The 23,431-nt window shown below is 39.6% G+C and overlaps 1 protein-coding gene across 1 annotated transcript in view; it reads left to right on the top strand.

Moving 5' to 3' along the window:
* ADAMTS12 (ADAM metallopeptidase with thrombospondin type 1 motif 12) overlaps window positions 1-23,431 on the top strand; it is a 392,811-nt gene that overhangs the window by 281,050 nt on the left and 88,330 nt on the right. Inside the window, exons 13-16 of the mRNA XM_058307631.2 lie at window positions 2,500-2,633; window positions 10,440-10,560; window positions 16,828-17,072; window positions 19,422-19,560. Coding sequence (XP_058163614.1) covers window positions 2,500-2,633; window positions 10,440-10,560; window positions 16,828-17,072; window positions 19,422-19,560 — 639 coding nt within the window. The remainder of the gene's footprint in view (window positions 1-2,499; window positions 2,634-10,439; window positions 10,561-16,827; window positions 17,073-19,421; window positions 19,561-23,431) is intronic.

Here is a 23,431-nt window from a genome sequence, read left to right as displayed (position 1 = left end):
ATTAGACTTTCATGAGTTAAAACTTTTTAATCTTCTCTCTGTAGAAGTACACAGTTTCAAAGTAGGGATTCTTGCTGTATTTAAGCCCCATGAGAGGATGGACTTTGAGTTAAAATGGAGTCCAGTTGGTATTCTACCAAATTGGCCTCTCAGATGTGATCCATGAATGAGTGCATTGCCTAACAACACAAAGAGTGATTACTTTAAAGATAACCATTAAAAACACATGGTTGTTGTTGAAGAAAATTCTGAACCTGTAGATTAGGAGTTAATAGTGTGGTCTCTTACACTAAACCACCAGGTTTGGGTCCCAGCCCTGCCACTCACCTGTGAGATCATGAGAGATTTAATGTCTCTGTGCCTAAATAATCTCTTCTATAAAATGGGGATAAAAAAGAACAACTTTTGTCCAAAAGAATCAGTTTGTATTCTTTACTTGCCTTGTGATTATTAAAATAAGACAATCACTGTAAAGCACAAGATCTGAGAAATTGTTAATATTCAAAAGATATTATCTGTTATTTTAACAGATACTTTTAGCTCACTGTATAAACAAGATTTGCAAAAGTCTCTGGATAGTTCTATCCTTTAGGTACTAGGCCAAACAGCACAAATATTATAAACAAAACTAAGGCAAACATTGGAACTTCACCTTTATGGAATTCAATGCTACACCTGCCCCTGGATGGGCATTTACTTGCAAGGAGGACCCATTTCCAGGACCCTGAGAATAAAGAGCACCTTGAATTTTGTACCCTCGGCCCCTCTAGTCGTGGCCCTGCCCAGTAGCCTCAAAAGAGATAATTCTCTTAGAAAAGCTCCAGAATTATTCAGAGCTGCTTTCCTATTTTGCTTTATGATCCAAATATAAAATCTCAAATTCCAAATTCTAAAACCAAAATCAAAATCATTTAAAAATGTTTCCCCTACCTCTCTCTTCCTTCTTATTTAACATAGCCCGCTGTTTCGTGAAATCATTCCCCTGGACTCAGCACACCTGGGTGGGTGCTCGCATCCCTGGGGGAGCATAATTGTTCCCAGGTGGCTCACTCTAAATACTTCTATTCCAGTTCAGCTGTTGTCAGAACTAAAGAGCTCATCATGCTGGCAGGAATGGAGATTAACCGTAATCGCAAGTCACAATTTGCCTCAGCCTCTTCCGGTCCTTTTCTTTTGGCACATTGCCCAATGATCTCTTCAATTTGTTTTGACTCTGTTCATCTTTTCAGAAAATTTAGCTATTGCACCTTATTAAAAAATCAGTTTGTAGTCTTTATTTGCCTTTACCTTTCTTCTTTAAGCTTAAAATAAATGGTTTTAACCCCTGTTCTCAGGTTTGTCCAGATTTCAGTGTTTGAAGCTATGGCTCTTAATTATATTTGTGTGCTCTCCACTTATTTCCCCACTACATAGATCATTGCATCCTCCAGCAGGCTGGCATACCTAGAGTTGTGGGCTATGCCCAGGACTAACCAAGTTTCCCTATACAGTTTGGTTTTGCATTTGGTGCCAGTCCACACTGAGGGGGTCTTTGGGAAAACACTTTTTGGTCCTCAGCTGGCTACCCACCAAGGAACTGACAGCCTGCCCACATGCAACAGATCCAGAAGAGACACCAAAATTTCTTTCTGAAGAAAACATTCTTCAGTTTTTTTACTGAGAGAAAAAGCTACAAATAACATTCAAAAGAAACTATCATATACTTGCAGTACCTATTAAAATTAAATTGCAATTTATGTTTTTAATTATCTTTATAGTCATTGGGTGTACATATGTAGGAGTATGTATTTTAATATTTTATTATGTAAATCTTCAGAACAGTTCTTGTGCTAGCAAACACCCTGCCTTTCATTTACAAGTGGTCAGAAATTCAGCCTTACAACGAATTCAATGCAGGGTCCAGGATGATCGGATGAACTGCCATGAGAAGGAAATTGGCCTCAGCTTCTGCAAAAGCAGCAGGCCTTTTATTTCTATGGTGGTTGTAAACCATGGTGACCAAGGACTTCTTGGACTTGAAGAGAATAAAGGGGAAGATTTTGGGGGGAGCAGGGTTATGATGGTAGTGATAGCAGTGATGGTGTTAGTGGTGAGCTAGCCCCAGGAGAAGGCAACTCCTCTCGCCTGGAGGTCTCCTTACTTTGCTGTAAACACTGGTCAGGTGTCATTCTAGCCTGGAATCCTGCATCACTGGTTGCTATTGCTTTTTTAAATGCTCAGTGTCTTATTTTTATAAGCATAGTTTGAAGTTGGGTTGAGAAGTCTCATCATTTATACCAAAGCGTGTAACGATATTCCAAGTTTAATTCATTGCAAAACGCTTTAACTGACAAAAAAAGAGAAAACCCCGCGTTTCAGCTATCCATCTTGGAAAGGTAAAAGATGGGAATCACTAGATTAAGCAACACTTGGGGGTCACAAATATAAAGGTATCCTGGGGAAAGGAAGCCGATCTAAAAGGCTAACTTGCAAGGAATTGTCTTTTTTTTTTCACTTTAGCACATCCTTGTGAACTCTACTGCCGACCCATAGATGGCCAGTTTTCTGAGAAAATGCTGGATGCTGTCATTGATGGTACCCCTTGCTTTGAAGGTGGCAACAGCAGAAATGTCTGTATTAATGGCTTATGTAAGGTATTGGGTATGTTTCCTTGACCTACAACTTTATAAAATCATGATTTTACTAATTCAGGAAGTCAGATATTCTAAACTTTTGCTTTCATATCATTTAAATAGCTTAGGCTAGTTTTTATATTCAGCATACTAGATTAAGGAGACACTGCTGCTCAGTGTTCAGCAAAGTCACAGTTATCAGTTGAACACTTTGTTCTTCCTGCTGTCATCTTCTCTCTTTTTATTTGTTAATGTGCTCTACGATATTATTTTAGGCATGGAGCGGGGTCAAATTAAAGAACCAAAAAAAATGGGGGGTTATTAGGAAAAGGAAACCCAAATTATTTCAGTGACATTAAATTATTCATTGGCTACTTGCCAACAGAGTACTTAAATTTGAGGAAAATCTGAAATTAATATGTTGTATCATGCTTTTTACAAAGTATTTTAAAATTCAATTCTCTATTTTCAATAAGATTTGTGAGGAAAAGAGATGGCATGACAAGTAGTTAGAACCCAGAGCTCATGATTTCTATTTAATTTTTCCATTAATCAATTCCACCTTTATATAAATTATTTAGACCTGATTTATTAATGTTTATATATGCAACTATTGAAGAACTTCTTTCCATTGATTGCAGTATATTTTGCAAGGAACTGATGAGAAGGCTTGTGATCGAACACCCAGCATGTATCTGAGTTCAGTGAGGAGGTGTTTTGAGCCAATTAAAAGAAAATTAGGAAATACCTAATTAACTGTTATGAAGCATACTAGTTTAGCACTCAAGCCCTAGAATATAAATTCAACACCATTATTTACTAGCTGTATGATCCTGTACATCTTTCTAAGACTCGGTTTTCTTATCATGATATGTGATTGTTCAGACATCAAACTTGCTAGAGTTGTCAAAAAAGATGAAATGAGGTCATACATGACCCTGGCATACAATAAACTCTTAATAAATTTTATTTTTACAAATATTTATCAGAATTTTTCCCACTGAACCCAAATGCCATAGTAAAAAACCACTGTTTGTACATGGTCAGCACCCTGGGAAGGGGCATTTATCTCCTTAAAGTTGCCTATTGTTTTATTTGAGCAGTGACCACAGACTAGAAAGCAAGATGATTGCCAGGGAATGGTGAGCTAACAACAAATCACAGAGTCTTAATTTGAAGAAGCTCAGGTGAAATTCTCTATTAGTCCAAGTAATTATTATTGTAACTGTAAAGAACAAAAAATAATTAATATTTTTAGTTAAGTCTGTTGCTCAGAGTGGGAACACGTTTATATAGATAATTCACCACTTTATAAAGCTGTAATTTGCATATTAGACACTGGGAGAACTTGTAAAAAATACTGATCTTTGGGATTTGAGGCCTGGGCACTGATATTTTAAAAACTCTCTAGGTAATTATCAGATGCAGGTAGAGTTGAGTACTATACTCACTGAGAAATAAATGTGATATTAAATTTACTTTTAGACCTAAGTGACTTTGCAAGGGTAAAGATGACATCTTAGCTATGCCGTGGAAAACACAGGTGCTTTGAACAAATTATAAGGGATCTTGGGTGCCTCTCATACCAATTAAATTATCCTAATAGAATAAGCCAGATTCTCAGCTTGCGTTCTTCTTTCTGGAAACCAAGTAAGGCCTTTTAGAAGCGATAATTGCCCATTTTTTCCATTTATTCCAATTTTTTCAAAGGGCAATAAATATGTGATGAAATTTTTTAAAACTCCATCAGAAAAATAGTATATACAGTGTTTGTCTAATCCATCTTTTTTGTATATATGAAAATATATTTGTATGTATTCATGTCTTTAACTATTTTGAAATTATGATATTTGCCAACATTTTGGCATGTTAGATTTTCAGATTCTACTTTCAGAACCCTGATCAGAAATCAGAACTCAGTTTGTTCTAGGACTTAGCTAGCTGTCCTTCCTCCATTTTTTTTTTTTGTAAAATGTTTATTCTATTAAATCCAATGAATTCACAGTGTTAACACTTTAAATGTTTGTTATTTCCACCAACTCCACCTGCAGCATTATCTAAGTAAATTAAAATAAGCACTTTTGTCATAAATATAATCAATGATTATTAATACTTTTTTCTTAAAAGGACCTAAACTTCCCCAAATTTCACAGGTAGTTTTGTCTAACTTTTTTCTAACTTGAGCTGAACTCCTAAGTCTAAATTGTCAGCTTGTTTATCAGAGATATAGATTTATCTTTGACTTTTCAGGTTATCTGTCATTTTTAATCACAAGTATGACATGAAATAACTTTTTAAATACATGAGCAGCCTGAGACACCCTGCCCCAGCAGGAACTCTTTCAACTCTGAAATGTTACTCTTGTAACTATTGTCTGGTACAACTGGCTAACATCCACCTCTCTTACCTTTTTCTCCTAGTAACCATTTCTGTGAATGTCAGTTCCTTGACTCATCCTTATTCCCTCAGTTAGCAAATCTCTGGCTTAACTTCCTCCCCAAAGAGCCTAGATGCCAAGGTCTGTCACATCAGCTGCTCCATGAACTTGCCTTCTTACCTTCCACTGATCCCCCACACCAAACCCCTCATTCAGGATCAACTCAACCACCCACCCCTGCCCTTTCTTTAAATTTTATGATCAGACTGCTGTGTACTTCTTAAAATAAAAATTCGACTTTGTGAATATGTGCCATTACACAGTCAGTGTCTTTAACCCCAGCTATGTCTTCATCTTATTTGGCAATTTTCCTACCTGTCCCAAGTTAGCTCTCTCTCTCATTGCTCTTATAAACTGTTTTTTAAAAAAAAACATGTCTCTCTCTCTCTCTCCTTCTGTCTCAAGACCATCCAGTTTCCAAATCAATTGTCCTGGGCCAGAACAGTCTCTAGCATGTCAATTCCCATCACTTGAATCTCCCCTCTCAAAGAAAATCTCCCATTCCCACACCAAGCCTGCTTCTTCTATCATACATCTTCTTAGAGTAAATACTGAAAACGATGTCTTGGTTTGCCACGGCTGCTATAACGAATACCACAGATGGGTTGACTTTAACAGCAGTAATTTTCAAAGGCTAGAAGTCCAAAATTAAGTGTTGTCAGGATCATGCTTTCTCTGAAGTCAGTAGCATTCTCCTGGTGGCTTGCCAGCAATCTGTAACTCAAACTCTTCTCAGATCTTATGGCCATCTGTTTTCTTCTGTCTCCTCCTCCTGATTGTGTCCAAATCCCTCTACTTATAAAAATTCAATCATATTGGATTAAGGCCCACCCTGATTCAGTTTGACCTCATCTTAATAGGATCTTCAAATGTTGTATTTACAAATGAATTCACATTCACAGGACCAGGATTAGGACTTGAATTTGTCTTCATGGGGGACATAATTCAATCCATAACAAATATCTATTTAGATATCCAGACTAAAACCAGGAAGTCATTCTCGGCTCCTTCTTACCTCTCCCGCGTTTGACTGATCAGTATACCCCACCATCACCACCATCACCGCCATTGTACACCACCATCACCCAACACCATCACCACCACCGTTACCACCATCACCACTACTACCACCACCAAAAATAATACTAATAATTATTGTGATGACTATTTAATAGTAGCAGCTGCTAACTTGTATAAAGTGAGTAGTTTGTGATTTTGTGTTAGGCATTATGATATATAAAATATATATTATATATATACACATAATTTATCTTTTTAATCAAACTTGTTGATCAGAGCCTAAATTCTCATCTAGTATACACAGAGTTTACAATGTGCTATTGAGTTTTCTTCCTAAATCTCTCCTAAATCCACTCACTTGTCTTTATTCCCAACACTAGTGGCTAAGGTTAAACCTGATCATTTTTTGCCTAGACTACTGCAATCATTTACCAAGTGATCTTCAGTGCAACAAATATATACCACATGCCTAGATGCCATACACTGCTCTGCTACTGGGGATATAACAGTGCACAAAACCTGGTCCCTGCCTTCAAGAATCTTAGAGTCTCATAACATCCTTGACTTCTGGCTGGCTACACTTCCAGGGTATTTTCCACAATTTGGCCTAAATATATTTGAAACCATCTTCCACTTCCAAAGTAATGCCAAGTAATTTTCTGTGGCATTCTATATTAAGTCTGAGTTCCTAACAATGAGCACTTTCATGGCTTACTATTATCTACTCTTTTCATATCATTAAGTCTCATTTTTCACTGGACCCCATCCGCGTGTTCCAGAGTCCTAGCCTCCAAACTTGCTAAGGTAATGCATACTCTCATGACTCATGCTGACTTCACAGTGTAAAGTGCCTTTTCCTCATTTGCTAATGCATTCTCAAAGACTCAGCTGGAGGGTCATCTCCACTGAGAAGCCTTTCCTAACTGCCTTGATGTGTGTAAACCTTGGGAAAATGATTCAAGTGAAAGTAAGTTTTTAGGGAAGGAGAAACTGGTATACATTGGGAAAATGAGACAGGAAAAAGAGGGAAACTGTTAAAATGCATTACTGAACCATTTACCTCTGTGGGCAACTGGAGGTTCCTCCCTGTGGGAAACTCCAGGAAATGCTGTAGAGTACTTTCAGAGATATCCCAACCATTTCCCCATCCATCTTTGGTTGAGCACTGCTACCAAAAAATAAAGATTGTTTAATGTAATGTTTTTGAGACAGAATAGATGGAGTACTTAGATCCTGGTTCAGTATTTCACAATCATGCTAGCCCAGACTCAGAATCCTATTCTTTGGATATTTGAAGATGGATAGGTCTGGCTTAGTGACTCTTTCAACTTCAGCTTTTTATAAAACTGTTAAAGAAATTACTCTAAAGGCTCAAGCCGTTTTTTAAGGACTTTAGTGTGACACTGGCACTAAAACTGTCACCAAATTAAGTGTTCCTTAAAGCACCTCTTTAAAAATCGGTGACTTGATCTCTCAGAATGCACTTTAATTGAGGTTGGAAATTGAAATTTCGGTGAATTGAGAGTAGTCCAAAACAAAGCCCTAGACTTTTGTTCTTCTCTGTGTACCAACTACTCTATAGAAAAGACAGAACGATTACTGACGGGCCAGCCATGGGAAAATATTAATGCCCCTCCTGGACTTGAGTAGGACTTTTATTAAGTAGCACGAGGTGAGTTTAGCCCTGTGTATCACACCCATTTGTTTATTATAGAGAGATGAGGTAGGGGACATGGATTCCATACTAAGGGAGTTGGGTTCTACCTTAAGAGTAATGGAGAGCCATTGAAGAGTTCAGAAGGAGGTAACATCAGATTTTGGGGTATACCTTGAGAAAGCCACCTAGCCGCTTTGAACTAGTCCCCCTTCTTAAATGGGCAAAGCAATACCTACCTTGAAAAATGATGATAAGGAAAACCTTACAGTGATGTCCCTTTTGTTAAATGGCAAAATCCTATTTCTTTTCTTTTTGGCTAAGCATAGGTCTGCCCGAACTATCTTCAGACTTAAAGCTCCATGGCTAGGAATGCATCTCATCCTAGAACAAGGCATCCTCCCAGTTTCTACCTTTGCCAAGCGACAAATGAAAGAAATAAAGCATTCCAGGTGGATTAGATCATGGCACCATTTGGCATTCCAATTCTCAATCACTTGAGGATTTCCAAATTTTAAAAATGCTCTCATAAACAGAACATGAGAATTAATAAGAATAGTTATTTCTTATTCATTCATGGAAGGCTAAATGCTTGGTGAAGGCTGGGCCCTGATTTCTCTAAGGAGTACTCATAAAAGTATGCCCTTCAGTCAGAGTGACCAGTCATGAAATGATCCATGGAAAAGAAACGTGATTTCTATTTTTCAAAATTTCTTCCCCCTGGGGTGCCTGTCTGGCAGTGTAGCAGTCACATCAGAATAGTGACATGCTGGAATCATTGTCCACATTGGTAACAGCCTCAGAGCTACCTCTGATTCTGCTGAAGACAGATAAACAACATTATTGTGGCTCCTGTTGCTAGAACACATGGCATGAAAGAGGCAAGTAAAGTCTGTTTATTTTCCTGAGAACCTGTTCTGTCTTATGTTCAACAAGGAGAGCTGTTGTCTCTCATAGACTTCGTGTTGTACATGTTAGTCAGTACTTATTGTACTGGGTACAGCTGAAAAGAAAAGCAAATTGAATGAAGTCTCAAGAACCCATTTCATATGCTGACTTGGGGACATGTGTGTGTCTTCTCACTGCCAGCCCTGGCCCCCAGTTATAGAACTATTGCTAGAGAAACTAGTCCCCTCCCCCTGACACACACACACAGAAGAAAAGACTTTGGCTCAAGGTATTTCTTTCTTTTCTTCTTTACATTTTTTATATGTCTTCTATTGATAGAGATTAAATAAAACACTTTAAAACTAATATGAAACCTTCTGAGAGCAAGTTTCCCTGACTTACTCCAAATCAGTGAAGGAATGAAGAGTACTTGAAATTTCATTTGTGAAGGTCAGCTTATTAGAGGATGCTCGAGCTTGACATAAACATATCACTTATGAAGATTAAGCATTTTACTCATAACCACTGAACACACACATCCAGACATTCCCTTTTCCCTCTGTTGTGACTAGGATGACTGTATTTTCTTTTCTTTTTTTTACTCTTAGCAACTTTATTTTTTCCCCAACTAGGTCAAGCAGCACCTTCTTAGGACCTAAAGGAAATTAGAGATGGTTAACCTGAGGAATGCAGCTATGAATATTCAAAGATTCAAATGTTCTTCCTTTCAGTAGATTTGAGGTAGCTTCAAAATAAGAAAGAAAATGATCTTTGAAAAAAGAAAACTACCTGAGTGAGATTATTTTTTCCGAAACAGGAAAGAAAATTTATGACTAATGGAATATAGTATAGTTTTCCCCTTTTCTTTACCACTGAAATATGATTATGAGTGTAGACCAGAGAGCGAAGCAAGCAACAGAGAAATTCAGTTGAAACTCACATATCAACCACAAAAAGCAATTAAGTCATGTTTCGTGACTTTCAACCTAAGTGTTATGATTGTTTGAACATCCCACTCCCTGTTTCCAGGTTGGGAATTTTAGGATGGGAAAGACTTATCAGTGTTAACAAGCTGAGGGGAAGAAACAGTGGAAATGGAAAGGAAGACTACTGGACAAATCCATGAGAAAGGATTAGGTCCAGAGCACAAGAGCAAAATTAGTCTTGGTCCAGAAGAGGAGCAACCAGTTCCTCCTCTGCAGCTGGAGGAACGGGGGTCAGGATGGCTGGGGTATGGCTCAGTGAGAAGGGGAGTGGAAGTTGAGTTCCATAGGTTAGAGACTTCATTCGTCTTGGGCCTGGAACATTCTAAGCATTAAGTCAGGTTCATCTCCAATGGCTGCTGGTTCACCTGCTTTCCCAAGACAAGAATCAGGAAGAATAGCCCGAGTGAGGAATGTAAAGGGATCAAACAGCCAAATTATAGGGCGAGTAATAATATCAAGCCTGGAAATCTCAAGGGAGTCAAGGGGGCATAAGGTTTTCACATTTGAAGGAGTTGCTGCTCCACCAACTCCAATTCCAAGGCACTTTAATAGTTAAATTTTTGGAACTGTGTTTAGAGCCCGCTTCTGACTGGGAAGAAATTTAGAACCCTACTCAGTGTGTACCTCTGTCCCATTTTGCATCAGTGGATGGTGGATGCCTGGGTTATTCTTCTGGCTACCACAAGGAAAAGGAAGCATTTGTCTTTGTAGCTGATCCCCACCTCCTCCTACCATCAAAAGGGGAAAGAGCAAAGAGCAAAGGGGAAAAGAGAAGGCAAAGGTTCAAGGCAAGTGGGCGTCTCCTGCCTGTGTCCTTCACCTTCAACTTCTCTTGCCCACAGAAGGTCGGCTGTGACTACGAGATCGATTCCAATGCCACAGAGGATCGCTGCGGTGTGTGCCTTGGAGATGGCTCTGCCTGCCAGACCGTGAGGAAGATGTTTAAGCAAAAAGAAGGATCTGGTAATAAACAATCTAAATTAACAGGGAACTGAGAATAGAGGGCAAGAAGCACGAATGATTGATTGCTAGTTTTTTAAAGCAGACTGTGACTTGCAGAGAATTCAAAATGGAATGTAGTCTTTTTTTTTTTAAGATTTATTTTATTTCTCTTCCCTTCCCTCACCCTGCCCCGTGTCCATTTGCTGTGTGTTCTTCTGTGTCCACTTGCATTCTTGTCAGGTGGCACCAGGAATCTGTGTCTTTTTTTGTTACATCATCTTGCTGCATCAGCTTTCCATGTGTGCAGTGCCAATCCTGGGTGGGCTGCATTTTTCGCATGGGGCAGCTCTCCTTGTGTGGTGCACTCCTCGTGCGTGGGGCGCACCTATGCAGGGGGCACCTCTGTGTAGCACAGCACTCCTTGTGTGTGGCAGCACTGCGCATGGGCCAGCTCACCACATGGGCTAGGAGGCCCTGGGTACCAAACCCTGGACCTCCTATATGGTAGGTGGATGTTCTATCAATTGAGCTATGGCTGCTTCCTGGAATGTAGTCTTTGCTGTAAAGGGAATAAGAGACCACATTCACTGAATATCCTGGGACTCACCTTTGGCTAATTGGGTCTCTAACTAAGTGCCCCTCCTGCCAGCCTTGATTTCTGCCTCTTTTAATCATAACCTCTATATGGAATGAGAACAGTTACCATATAAAATTAATCTTTAATGATTTTATATATGTATAAATGTCATATTATGTCATAATTATTATTTTAACTCTTTTGGCACAGTATTTAAATTAGCTCAGTTTTTTCTGCCTGATATAGATATACCTGATATATAATTTAATTTCCTCAGGTAAGCTTTTTTTAAAAAAGTCCCTGTTATATAAAAACCTGCTGCCAGGAACCAGACCTTTAAAAGATTCTTGGAATGAATAAAAGGAGAAACTGCCTAAAGTACATGTGTACCTGACCACGTGGATAATCACCTGCTCTGGGATCTTTTTTTTTTTAAGATTTATTTTATTTATTTCTCTCTACTTCCTCTCCCCACCGCCCCTCCCCCCTCTGTTGTCTGGTCTCTTGTGTCCATTCGCTGTGTGTTCTTCTGTGTCCACTTGCATTCTCAGCGGCACCGGGAATCTTTGTCTCTTTTTGTTGCATCATCTTGCTGCGTCAGCTCTCCATGTGTGCAGCGCCACTCCTGGGTGGGCTGCGCTTTTCTCGGTGGGTGGCTCTCCTTTCAGGGCACGTTCCTTGAGTGTGGGGCTCCCCTACACAGAGGACACCCCTGCTTGGCACAGCACTCCCTGCGTGCTGCAGCACTGCATGTGGGCCATCTCACCACATGGGCCAGGAGGCCCTGGGTTTGAACCCTGGACCTCCTGTATGGTAGGCAGACGCTCTGTCGGTTGAACCACATCTGCTTCCCTGCTCTGGGATCTTGTGTGTGCTAATGTGTTTACTTAATTCAGCTCCATAGTTTGTTCTCTGTCACTGACCTGTTTGGTCAAAGAAGAAACTCACATAAAGTTAAGAACTGACAAATCCCAAAATGCCAGAGTGCTTAATCTCATAATCATGCTTACTCTGGGCTTTTTCTTGGGGCCCACTTAGCCTCTGTGTCAAACTGAAGAAGGTCATGAATGCATGGAACCCACCAGGCTAATCTCCCAGTGCAGAGGGGAGGTTAGCTGTGTGGGTGTGGGGGCTATTCAAGACTGGGCAGTGGAAGAAATACTTTCAGGAAGAAATGGCTGTGCCACATGGTTCAACTTGTTTGCTATTGATTTAAGAGAGAACAGGAACAATTCTGTGAGTTTAGGTGCATAAATAGTATTTATCAGCCAAAGGGGTACTAATGTAGTACCAGAACTCTGTTGGCTTTTACAAAGGGTATTTATTTGGGGTAGACACTTACAGTTACCAGGCCATGAAGAGTCCAACTCAAGGTACCTTAGGGGTACTTTCTCACCCCAGGTCTGTTGCAACATATTAATGCAAGATGGTGGGCGGTGTCTGCAAGGGACTTCTTCCTCTTAAGGCTCCGTGATCCCATCTTCTTCTGATCTCAGCTGTAGGCTGGCACTCATCACTCTCCCTGGGGTTCATTTCTTTCCGGGCTCAGCTGCTCTCTCTCCACAAGGTCAGCTGTAGGCTATCAGGCTCATCTCTCTTTCCAGGACTGTGTCTGTGGAGCACTCTCTTCCTGTATGTCTGCTTCTGTGTGTTTACTTCCCTGTCTTGATTGAGCATCCTTTTAGAGAGCCCACAAAGGGGAGGGGCAGGGACTCAAACCAAGTCGTCCTAATGACGTGGTCAAATAAAAGCCCTAATCTCGATTTAATAAAGTAAAAGTAAAACTTCTGAATCTAATACAATCTAATACATCCAGAGGAACAGACGAGTTTACAAACACAATCCAATATCTATTTGTGGAATTCATAAACAATAGCAAACTGCCACAAATGGCATGATGAGTTCAGTGACTTAGCAACATACGAAGTTGTCTGGAATGTGAGAGCCCAGTACTAGGGGCCACAACATTCACTCAGATTTAGGAGATAGGAACCTGGACTGAGGATGTTCATGGAGAGAGGAAGAGGAGGAAATAAGAAAACATTCTAGAGAAAGAATCCAAGATAGAGAGTGGGGCATAATGAGAAGAGGGCACATGGCTTAAAAAGTCTACTTGGAGACTGCCCCATAGCATGTTTTCTAAGAAATCTCCAGCGGGTGGGGATGGGAGGAAGAGGAGAATGGCTGGACATTCTACTCTGGGGTTTTTGTATCAAGAGAGCTGAAAAATTTCCAGGGCTCAGGGCTACAATCATTTCTCCCAGAAGCATTTAGGGCAGGAAGCCGTCATCAGCCTGTTTCCTTTCCACTGGCCTCTAGCAAGGGTAAAAGGTTAATAATGGCTGTTCACAGTATGTTATGAGATTCTGGTACTCCCAACAATCCTCCTTAGAAATAAATCTAGGACAAAGCAATTTGACTTCTCAATGCTTTTTTTTTTTTTTTTTCTGGTTCTTCCTCACTCTGTGGTTTGTGGGCCTATCAAATATGGTTTCTATCTGGTCAGACACTACATGTCACGCTCTCAAGTCAGGGATCCAGGAGATGGATCAGCCCCTCCAGGAGCCTCCTCACATAGATCATGAGATCTTGGCCTGCAGTGAGGATTGTCTTACTTACCACAAACTGATGGCTTAAATCTTTAAATTAAAAAAAAAAAAAGCCTAGCTGGTATTTGTAGTTAAGTGGTCTGGCATTAATACCACCTCTTTATGAGCAAAGTTTTATTAGGATTGACAACAACTGGAAATCAAATATGCCACTGGGTAAAGTCCTTTTTATTCCTAGACTACAAAGAGCATTTGGAAAAGATGTGTGTTGGCAGTAACAATCCATTGCCTTTCTCCTGTCGGTGTCTTCAGAAGTGTGAGGCCCAATCTTCTACCCTATTCTTAAGGACACTCAGTATTCTTTTAGCCCAAGGTACTCAAAACTTTGTAATGGGATGGCTTCCCCAGGCAGACTCCATGGTCCCAGAGACTCCTTCTTGAAGGTCAAGATAATGTTTTCCTCTTACCCCAATACTGGTTAGTGGTAATCCTGGTGAAAGGCTGGGGAAAATGCAAGAAAAGTGATTTTGCTGAGTGAATATTCTCATCGTTCTTAAAACTTTGGAGCTATTCTTACCAATTCTGAAAACATTCTCCTAACCTTGAAGAAATGTCTCAATCATTTGCCCCCATCCTAATATGATTTTTATTTCTAAAAGAAGAACCATGAGGACAAGAAGTTTGAAGGGATTCCTTTTTTTCTTTCAATTTTTCTTTTAATTTCTGTTCTGCCAACCATGTTTCTCATTAAAAGTACTAGATTAGGGGTTAGGAAACCCAGATTATGGGCCCATCTCTTTTTTCTTGCTAGCTGTGTTTTATGGCATAAATTAGTTCCTCTGTAAGGGCTTTGGTTTCCCATTAACCTGGAATTGATTAACTAAATGAGTGTGTGTCATTTTTACAGCTGTTGAAATGGTTGAAAAATATGAGAGGTATGTAAGGTGTATTAAAATTTATAAACAATTAAAATACTCTATATAATATGTATGATCCAGCTCATATAAAAATTGTGGGTGATATGAATATTTATATATGCAAAGGAAGATTGTGAAAGAAAATCCAATAAACTCTTAACTGTAATTATCTTTGGGACATAGAAATGAAGGTGGAGGGAATTAGGAAACTTTCCTTTTCATTTTATGCCTCTCTCTATTGTCAACATTTTTGTCAGGTACAAAAGAGAGTGGTAGATATTTTATCATGGCCCTCTCCCACTGCAAAGCACCATAATTTACCCTTTGGCTTCATCCTGGGTGTTCTTTTACAAATATATATTATTTATCTGGCTCATGTTAATTTTGCCTCTATCTACAAACTGTTATAAGGCACCATTTATACTCACTGATGGCTATTATTTTAAATTTGATGTGCCTGCCTTTTCAATTTGCCAGTATGTAGCCATGATAAATATTTCTAATTTTGGATTTCTCTCTTAAGCAAAAGAATAAAAAGCAAACTCTCTTGTCTCTCTAGTTTTTCTTTGCTTTTCTAGCAAAGGGTAAAGTCATAATCATTAATAATTGATGCCTGTTGATTTTCCTGCATGAGTTCTGTCATGCATGAAATTTCCTAAGTCAGAAAAATGGCTGCAACACTCCAAAGGCATTTTAAAAAATTGCATTAGCCTCAATTGCATGTGATAACCATCCCCCCTGCCCCACATTTATATGTTAGTTGTTTTTAACCTTTTGTTTCAGGCGACCACGTGAGGTCCAAATGGAAATTAATCACGTACTACAAGACTCACATTTTTGTTCCTCTGGAAAGGGTTGACAGTTTCAAACCTGAGTCTGAGATTGCTGCTGGCATGCAGCATCTGGGCAGATCATCAGCACTTTACATCTTACCCTTGCTGGAAAGGCCTGGGTGTTAGCCCCCAGGGCCCCATGCTACTTTAATTTCAGAGGAGTAGGGAGCAGTCAGGGAACTTACAGGTGACTGAATGAGGTCCCTACTTCTCAGGCCAAAAAACCTGACTTGTGGAAGATGTCCTAGATGACTGGGTCCTTAAAATCATGTTCTGTTTGTTTAAATGGACAAAGAATGTTTAGCTTAGAAATTAACAAAATCCTTGAATGTCACAGCTGGAAGGGACCTCAGACATCACCTCATTCGAGCACCATCATTGTGCAGATGAGATTCAATGTTAAATGAATTAATGAAAGCACAGAGTTCATTGGTGGCAAAGCAGGAACTAGAGCTCAAGTCTTCTGACTCCCATGTCCCAATACTTCTTTTATAATACCATCTGTTAAGTCCACGTTCTTTCCTTCTTTTGTGTTTACAAGGTGCTGGTTGTCAAGAAGCATAAATAAAATGAATACATGAAATACTTAGCATAGGGCCTAACAAAGAGATGGCAACCAGTCAATGTTAATTTCCCCAGTATGCTTTCCAACATAATCAACCAGTTAGCAAGGATAAAATGTGGCTAGAATGGATCATTGTCTTTAAATGGATATCCACAAAAGCTTCTCAAAAGGCCACATTAGAACACATGATATTAAATTATAAATTCATATTTCAATAAAACACAAGTGGGGAAATCATAAGGGAAGAAAACTTTCTAATTAATAGAGTTGTCCAGCAATAGAAGAGTTTGTGTTCAGAACTGAGTTTCTCATCACTGGTTATATATTCAAAAGAGGGAGGTGACAATCAAAGATTCTTTCCAGGATTTCTTAATGAATGGAACTAGGACTAGGCTACTTCTAAGAGTCTGTTTTCACCTGCAGGAAATGGGGATGAGGAAAACAATCTGTCCAATGCCATATTTAGAAAGGCTAATCTAATAGCAGCTACAAATGGGGAAGCAGAAATCCTAGAAGGAAGCTAAGAGATGTAAAATTTTGAACTATCAACATATAACCAAATAAAAATAAGTACTGGATGAAGCACAAAAGCATCAGAGTGCAATCTGCATTTATTTCACCTCTCATCACAAAGCTGAATTTGGAACCACATAGCTCATGAGAATGTGCTCTTGGCCAAGCTTTTTAAAATTCCCCATAATTAGTGTTTCTGCCAATCCCAGGGGCCAAACAGCACAAGGGCATCAAATAATGGGGATGCTGGGAAGAAGATGAATGATGGGTCAAAAGTAAGTTTTTTCAGCTGAACAGTTAATATACCTCTTTCATTGATGTCTTCTCTCCTCAGGTTATATTGACATTGGGCTCATTCCAAAAGGAGCAAGGGACATACGCATAATGGAGGTTGAGGAAGCTGGAAACTTCTTGGCCATCAGGAGTAAAGACCCAGAAAAATACTACCTCAATGGAGGATTTATTATCCAGTGGAATGGGAACTACAAACTGGCAGGGACCATCTTTCAGTATGACAGGAAAGGAGACCTGGAAAGACTGATGGCCAAAGGTCCCACCAATGAATCTGTGTGGATCCAGGTAATTTAGAAGGGAAAAAATTGCTGGGTTGTACTTTAGTTAGGATCTTTCAAAGCTATTTGCTTGGGACATAAACTAAAAATCTATAGAGTATGGATAAGAGTAGACTTACTGATATTCTACTCTGGAACTACTGCAATTAGTAATGGAAGAAGGGAAGTGGACTTGGCCCAGTGGTTAGGGCATCCGTCTACCACATGGGAGGTCCACAGTTCAAACCCTGGGCCTCCTTGACCCGTGTGGAGCTGGCCCATTTGCAGTGCTGATGAGCGCGAGGAGTGCCGTGCCACGCAGGGGTGTCCCCACATGGGGGAGTCCTACGCACAAGGAGTGCGCCCCATAAGGAGAGCCATCCAGCAAGAAAGAAATGGCAGCCTGATCAGGAATGGTGCCGCACACACATGGAGAGCGGACGCAGCAAGATGACACAACAAAAAGAAACACAGATTCCCGTGCCGCTGACAACAACGGAAGCAGACAAAGAAGAACACGCAGCAAATAGACACAGAGAACAGACAACGGGGGGTGGGGGAGGGGAGAGAAATAAATAAAATAAATCTTTAAAATTAAAAAAAAATAATAATGGAAGAAATTGTAGCATTGAAGTGGAGAAAGTGGCCATGGTAGCTGTTGAAGGTAGGGAGAGGGAAGAAAAGATACGATGTGGGGGCATTTTCAGGACTTGGAGTTGTTCTGGGTGGTGTTGCAGGGACAGATGCTGGACATCGTATGTCCTACCATGGTCCACTGGGTGGACTGGGGGAGAGTGTAGACTACAATGTAGACCACTGTCCATGTGCTGCAGCAGTGCTCCAAAATGTATTCACCAAATGCAATGAATGTCCCATGATGATGAAAGAGGTTGTTGATGTGGGAGGAGTGGGGTGAGGGAGTTGGGAGGGTATGTGGGGACCTCATATTTTTTTAATGTAACATTTAAAAAAAAAAAAAAATCTGTAAAACTTCTTTTAGTAAGGAGCAAGGAGGGAAGCAAGATATTAGTTTGTGCTGTATATCCTTAATTCCTCAGAAATTGTTGAAGCACCCATAATGAAATGCCAGGGGCATTGAAATACTGTATTGGGTGGTTTGAGTTCAATATGATTGACACAGGCTGTTTATTTGAGGGTGACTGTTCCTGAACTCTTTAAGTCCACCGTTAGTCTAACCTAAGTTTCCAAGTAACTTTCTAGCCAGGTTGGTGGATTGGCATGGTCCTTTCACATGTTAGGTGGTGGTTGTCTTCAGGCAAAGGGCTTGATTTTGTGAAACTCTTGGGGGATGGAGGGGTTAGGATACAGCATGTGCTTTTCAAAGGCATGACTGATGTGTCTTTCATGTTGGGAAAAAACTGTAGAAAAGGAATGGAATGATGAAAGCGAGAGAGCCAAGGGAGATTGGGGATGACAGATGGCCCAAGAGAGAGCCATAAACAGAAATCGGAGGGAGGTCATTTCTGAGTCAGAGAGCAGAGCACTCACAGATGCTGGAGGTCAAGGCTTGGCAGCTGTGTACTATGAATGTCAGGCACACCTTACAGCTTACCTGTCCATAGGGGAAAGATTTATATGTGGAACACTCTGTGCAAGGGAGCAGCCAGTTCACAGCCTCAAAGTTTAAGGTGAATCCATTTTCAGTATGTGATAGCAAATAACCTGAAGAAGAGAGAAGTGAGGGGAAGGTCCCAAGAATGGCACACATGGGGTAGGACTCTATGACCATTTTTATCCCAGTGCTACTATGCTTTAAGGGAGCTAACCAGGCTGAGAGCTAGAGGGCCATCATAAGATAACAGCAACAATAATAAAAGTTAACATTTATTGAGCAACAACTCCATATCAGGCACTATTCTGTTCACTATATGTGGATTGACTCACTTGACCTTCACATCAACTCCACTGGTAGATACCATTATTAAACTCACTTTTTACATGGGGAAACTAAGGCACAGAGAGGTTAAGTAATATATACAAAGTCATAAAGTAATTACACAAGAGCATGAGGTGATTTAGCAGCCTGTTGTTGGAAAGGACATACCTTACCATTCCCTCAAAGTAATTGCCATGTGATTAGACCTCACCTTTTACCTCATGAAAATTCCCATGGGAATTCAGTCAACAAATAATATAAATGAAGACTATATACACATATATTCAGACAAATAAAGAAACAGATGGATAGATAATAGGTAATATAGATAGATAGATAGATCCATTAAATAGCCTTTGTTCCAATGCATGCCTCCATAGAACTTTGATAATATGATGGACATTGTAATGTGTTACATGACTGAGGTTGCCCATATAAACTCAGGACAGAGTTTGACATGATCTCTCTCTTGTCTGTTAGCTCCTATTCCAAGTGACTAACCCTGGCATCAAGTATGAGTACACAATCCAGAAAGATGGCCTTGACAATGACCTGGAGAAGCGGGAGTACTTCTGGCAGTATGGACACTGGACCGAGTGCAGTGTATCATGTGGGACAGGTGAGAAATAGCTGCTTTTGCTAGGAACCCATGCCAGCTGCAGAATGATCCACTAAAGGCAACCTAAGACAGTGGTTTGCACATTGCACCTATATATATACTGGATTCCATAAAGATGTCCTACTGGCTTCCATGGAAAATGGATGTGCAGGGGCATCATCTAAAGGCAGAGGCAATTTTTCTTTTATCAGTTTTTATACCAGTCTTCATGAAAGATTTTGTTTGAAGAAACGATTGAATATATTTTAAAAACCAAAGAGGCTCAAAACTACTTCTCTAGTTGAGAATCTGAATTCAAACAATCTGCCCAAAGGCATGCTATAAATCATGGCCAAATCCGGACCCTAACCAGCTCTCCTGATTCCTAACCCAGTGTTCCTTCTCCTTCAGTCTGCCAGTTTTTCATATCTACTAGTTTAATGTTATTGCTCACAAGGTTAAGTGTTGAAGAGATTCACTTCCTGCTGAATATTAGTCAAGATAGGATAGACTCTGCTACAGTAACAAAGAAATCAAAATCAAATAAAAATCTTGGTAGTTTAACACAATGGAGATTTATTTTTCACCCTTCTGCGGGTTGGGTGGCCCTGTTTCACCTTGTAGCTAACATATAAACACATGGCTTCCAACTTGCTCTACAGTGAGAAAGAAAGGTAGAAGAGGTAAATGGGCTCTTAACAGCCTTGGCCTGAAAGTGATACAAATCACTTCTGCTCAAAGGTCATTGGTTGGCATTGGTTATGTGGACACAGTCTAACTGCAAATGCAGGGAGCCTGAGAAGCGTGGAGAAGCACATGGACATTTCCAAAGCACAAGGACTCTCTCTGCTGCAGTGGTAGATGAACTCTTCCAAGACCTGCAAAGGCAGGGGCCAGGACCCTTCAGATGCTTGGGGCGCTGTCCATACATTTTCGGGTAATAGCAGCATAAGAGAAAGGTTCTGACTCCGTTTCTCCTTTGGTATCCTATCTAAATCTGTTCTGGAACTTCTGTCTCAAGCCTATAACTACTGCCTATAACCTCCGGGCAGTTACATATGAAGTGCAGGTTGATGATGCAGCAAAGGGAGTAAAAGTGGAGTGGAGAGAAGACTTTGGGACATACGCTTTCCTCTGGCCCCGTCAACTCCTCTGCTGGCTTCTCTCTCACATGCTTGGTCTCCACACCTCTTCCCCTGCTTCCCCACCCCCAGGACATGGACTTCTCCCGTGGAAATATGTTTGGTAACAGAATTTGAGTCATGCATTATCAACCTTCTAACTGACTTTTATATTATCCACTTATTTCTTTCCCCATGTCAGTCCAGAAAAAACAAGAATTTTTCAAAATCACAGGAATAAAATGTTTGTTTCAAAATGTATGACATTTTAAAAATCCTAAACTTCTGGAAATCTATTTCAGTCAAAGGAGCAATGTGTGGCAGCAACCATCAGTGGTGTTGGTGGGAGCATCAGTGCTGATAATCCCACGGCTACCTCCAGAATTTCCCAATATACTGCCCCAAGCTGTCCAGGAGAGCTGGGCTTGCAAAGTAGCACAAGCAATTTAAGGAGAAAAAGGTGGGAAAAAACCTCCTTGAGGAGCAATTTTGAGGAAAAGAAAAGTCATCATGACTGTAGTTTTTTCCATGTATCATTCCCCCTTGTTCTCATTTTTAAATGAAGTACCAGTTGAAACTGTAAGCCTAAGTCGTTGGTCCCAGGACATCATGGAGTGAAACTCAGCCAGTTCTGATTAGGCAGGGACTCACCCAAGAAGCAGGAAGATGGGATGACCCCTTTGCAATACATATTTAATTTTTCAGAGCAATAGGAATAAGGAGATAAATAGCTAAGATGCCCCGTGATCACAAAGATACATCTGAAGTTAGCTAGGAAATGAAACATACTCACAAGATGTGAAGCAGCTCCTTCAGTCACACTTCTGCCCAACTGGGTAAATGTCATTCTGGTTATTACACCTTAATTGGAATTATCCTAGTGTCCATAGTCTTACCTGATCCAAACCTACACTACCTATTTGATTGACAGTAAGTTATCTTCTTTTGGTAGAGAAAACAGACAAAATACCTACTTTTATATTCTCAAACATAGAAAATAAAATGCTTATATTCATATCAAACACACATTGCCAAATGTAAAGATGAAAGGCTGTATGAAACCCTGAATCATTCAGCAATGTTCTTTTTTTCCCGTTTTGTATCTATCTCTTTTTTAAATCAATTTTATTGAAACATATTCACAAACCATACAATTCATCCAAAGTGTACAGTCAATGGCATTTGGTATAATCAGAGTTGTGTGCTCATTGCTTCTATCACTATTAGAGCATTTTCATTACTCAAAAAAAAAAAAGAAAAGAAAAAAACAAATGAACATAAAAAATCCTACCCCTTAGTAGTCCCCTTTCAATCTTTCTATCCTTCCCCTGCCATACATGACTTCTAATCTATTTCTATCTCTGTAATTTATTTGTATTTACATGTTGTATAGATGGAGTCAAACAGTATATAGTACTTTTGTCTAATTTCTTTCATGTAGCTTACTTTCTTTTTTTTTAACCATTGATGGATGATTATTAATATATTACTATACACAACTGTCCATAGTTTGTTTTGGTTGTATTTTGCCCAAATATCACCCTGATAATATCTTCTTGTACCAATAACATACATTTGTTCTGTTTCAGAGAAAAAGCTCTTATATATGCACTATTAACCATATTCATTTTTCACAAGAGGATTCACAGTGCTGTACATTCCCATGTTTCATTTTTTTAGTTTTCCTTACACATCCTTATACTTTTCCCTTATAACCACTATTATACCCTTAAGTTAATGCTATTAATTACAAAGTTTATGATGTGCTTTCACCATTTCTATTCATTTACAAGCATTTAAAACAACCTTTTTACCAATTCTGTACAGATTAAATCTCAGCTTTCCATTATCTAACCACATTCTATTTTCTGGTGACTTATATTCTAGCTATTGACTCCAGGAGTTTGCTCATTATATTTAGTTGATTATAGCAAAAACATACAATATCCTCCAGGTTCACCCGTGTTATCATATACTTCACGACTTCATTTCTTCTTCTACCTGAGTAATAGTCCATTCCATATACACTATAGCTTGTCCATTCATCAGTTGATGGACACCTGGGTTGTTCCATCTTTTGGAAGTTGTGGATAATGCCGCTACAAACGTTGGTGTTCCTTGTTTGTGTACCTGCTCTCAGAGATTCTGGGTGTATACCTAGTAGTGGTATTGCTGGGTCACATGGCAGATCTATATCTAACTTCTTTAGGAACTACCAAACAGACTTCCACAGTGGCTGTACCATTCTACCTTCCCGCCAACAGTGAATAAGCATTCCTATCTCTCCATATCCTCTCCATCATTTGTAGTTTTCTGTTTGTTTGATTTTTCAAGTGGCCATTATAGCAGATGTGAAATGATATCTCACTGTAGCTTTGATTTGCATTTCCCTAGTAGCCAGTGATGCTAAGCATTTTTTCGTGTGTTTTTTAACCATTTGCATTTCTTCTTTAGAAAAAATGTCTCAATTTCTTTTGCCCATTTTTCAATTGGGTCAGTTGTCTTTTTATTGTTGAGTTGTAGGATCTCTTTATCTATCATGGATAGTAGACCTTTTTTGCAGGTATCATTTCCAAATATATTCTCCCATTGAGTAATCTGACTTTTTACCCTCTTCACAAAGTCCTTTGAAGTGAAGAAGAGTTTAATTTTGAGTAGGTCCCATTCATCTATTTTTTTCTTTCATTGCTCGTGCTTTGGATGAAGGTTTAAGAGACCCCCTCTTACTACAAGATCTTGAATATGTCTTCCTACATATTCTTCTAGGAGTT

Source organism: Dasypus novemcinctus, chromosome 2 (assembly GCF_030445035.2).
Source record: "Dasypus novemcinctus isolate mDasNov1 chromosome 2, mDasNov1.1.hap2, whole genome shotgun sequence".
Taxonomy (NCBI): Eukaryota; Metazoa; Chordata; class Mammalia; order Cingulata; family Dasypodidae; genus Dasypus; species Dasypus novemcinctus.
Note: the sequence above shows the minus strand (reverse complement) of the source record. Positions and strands in the feature narration are given on the sequence as shown.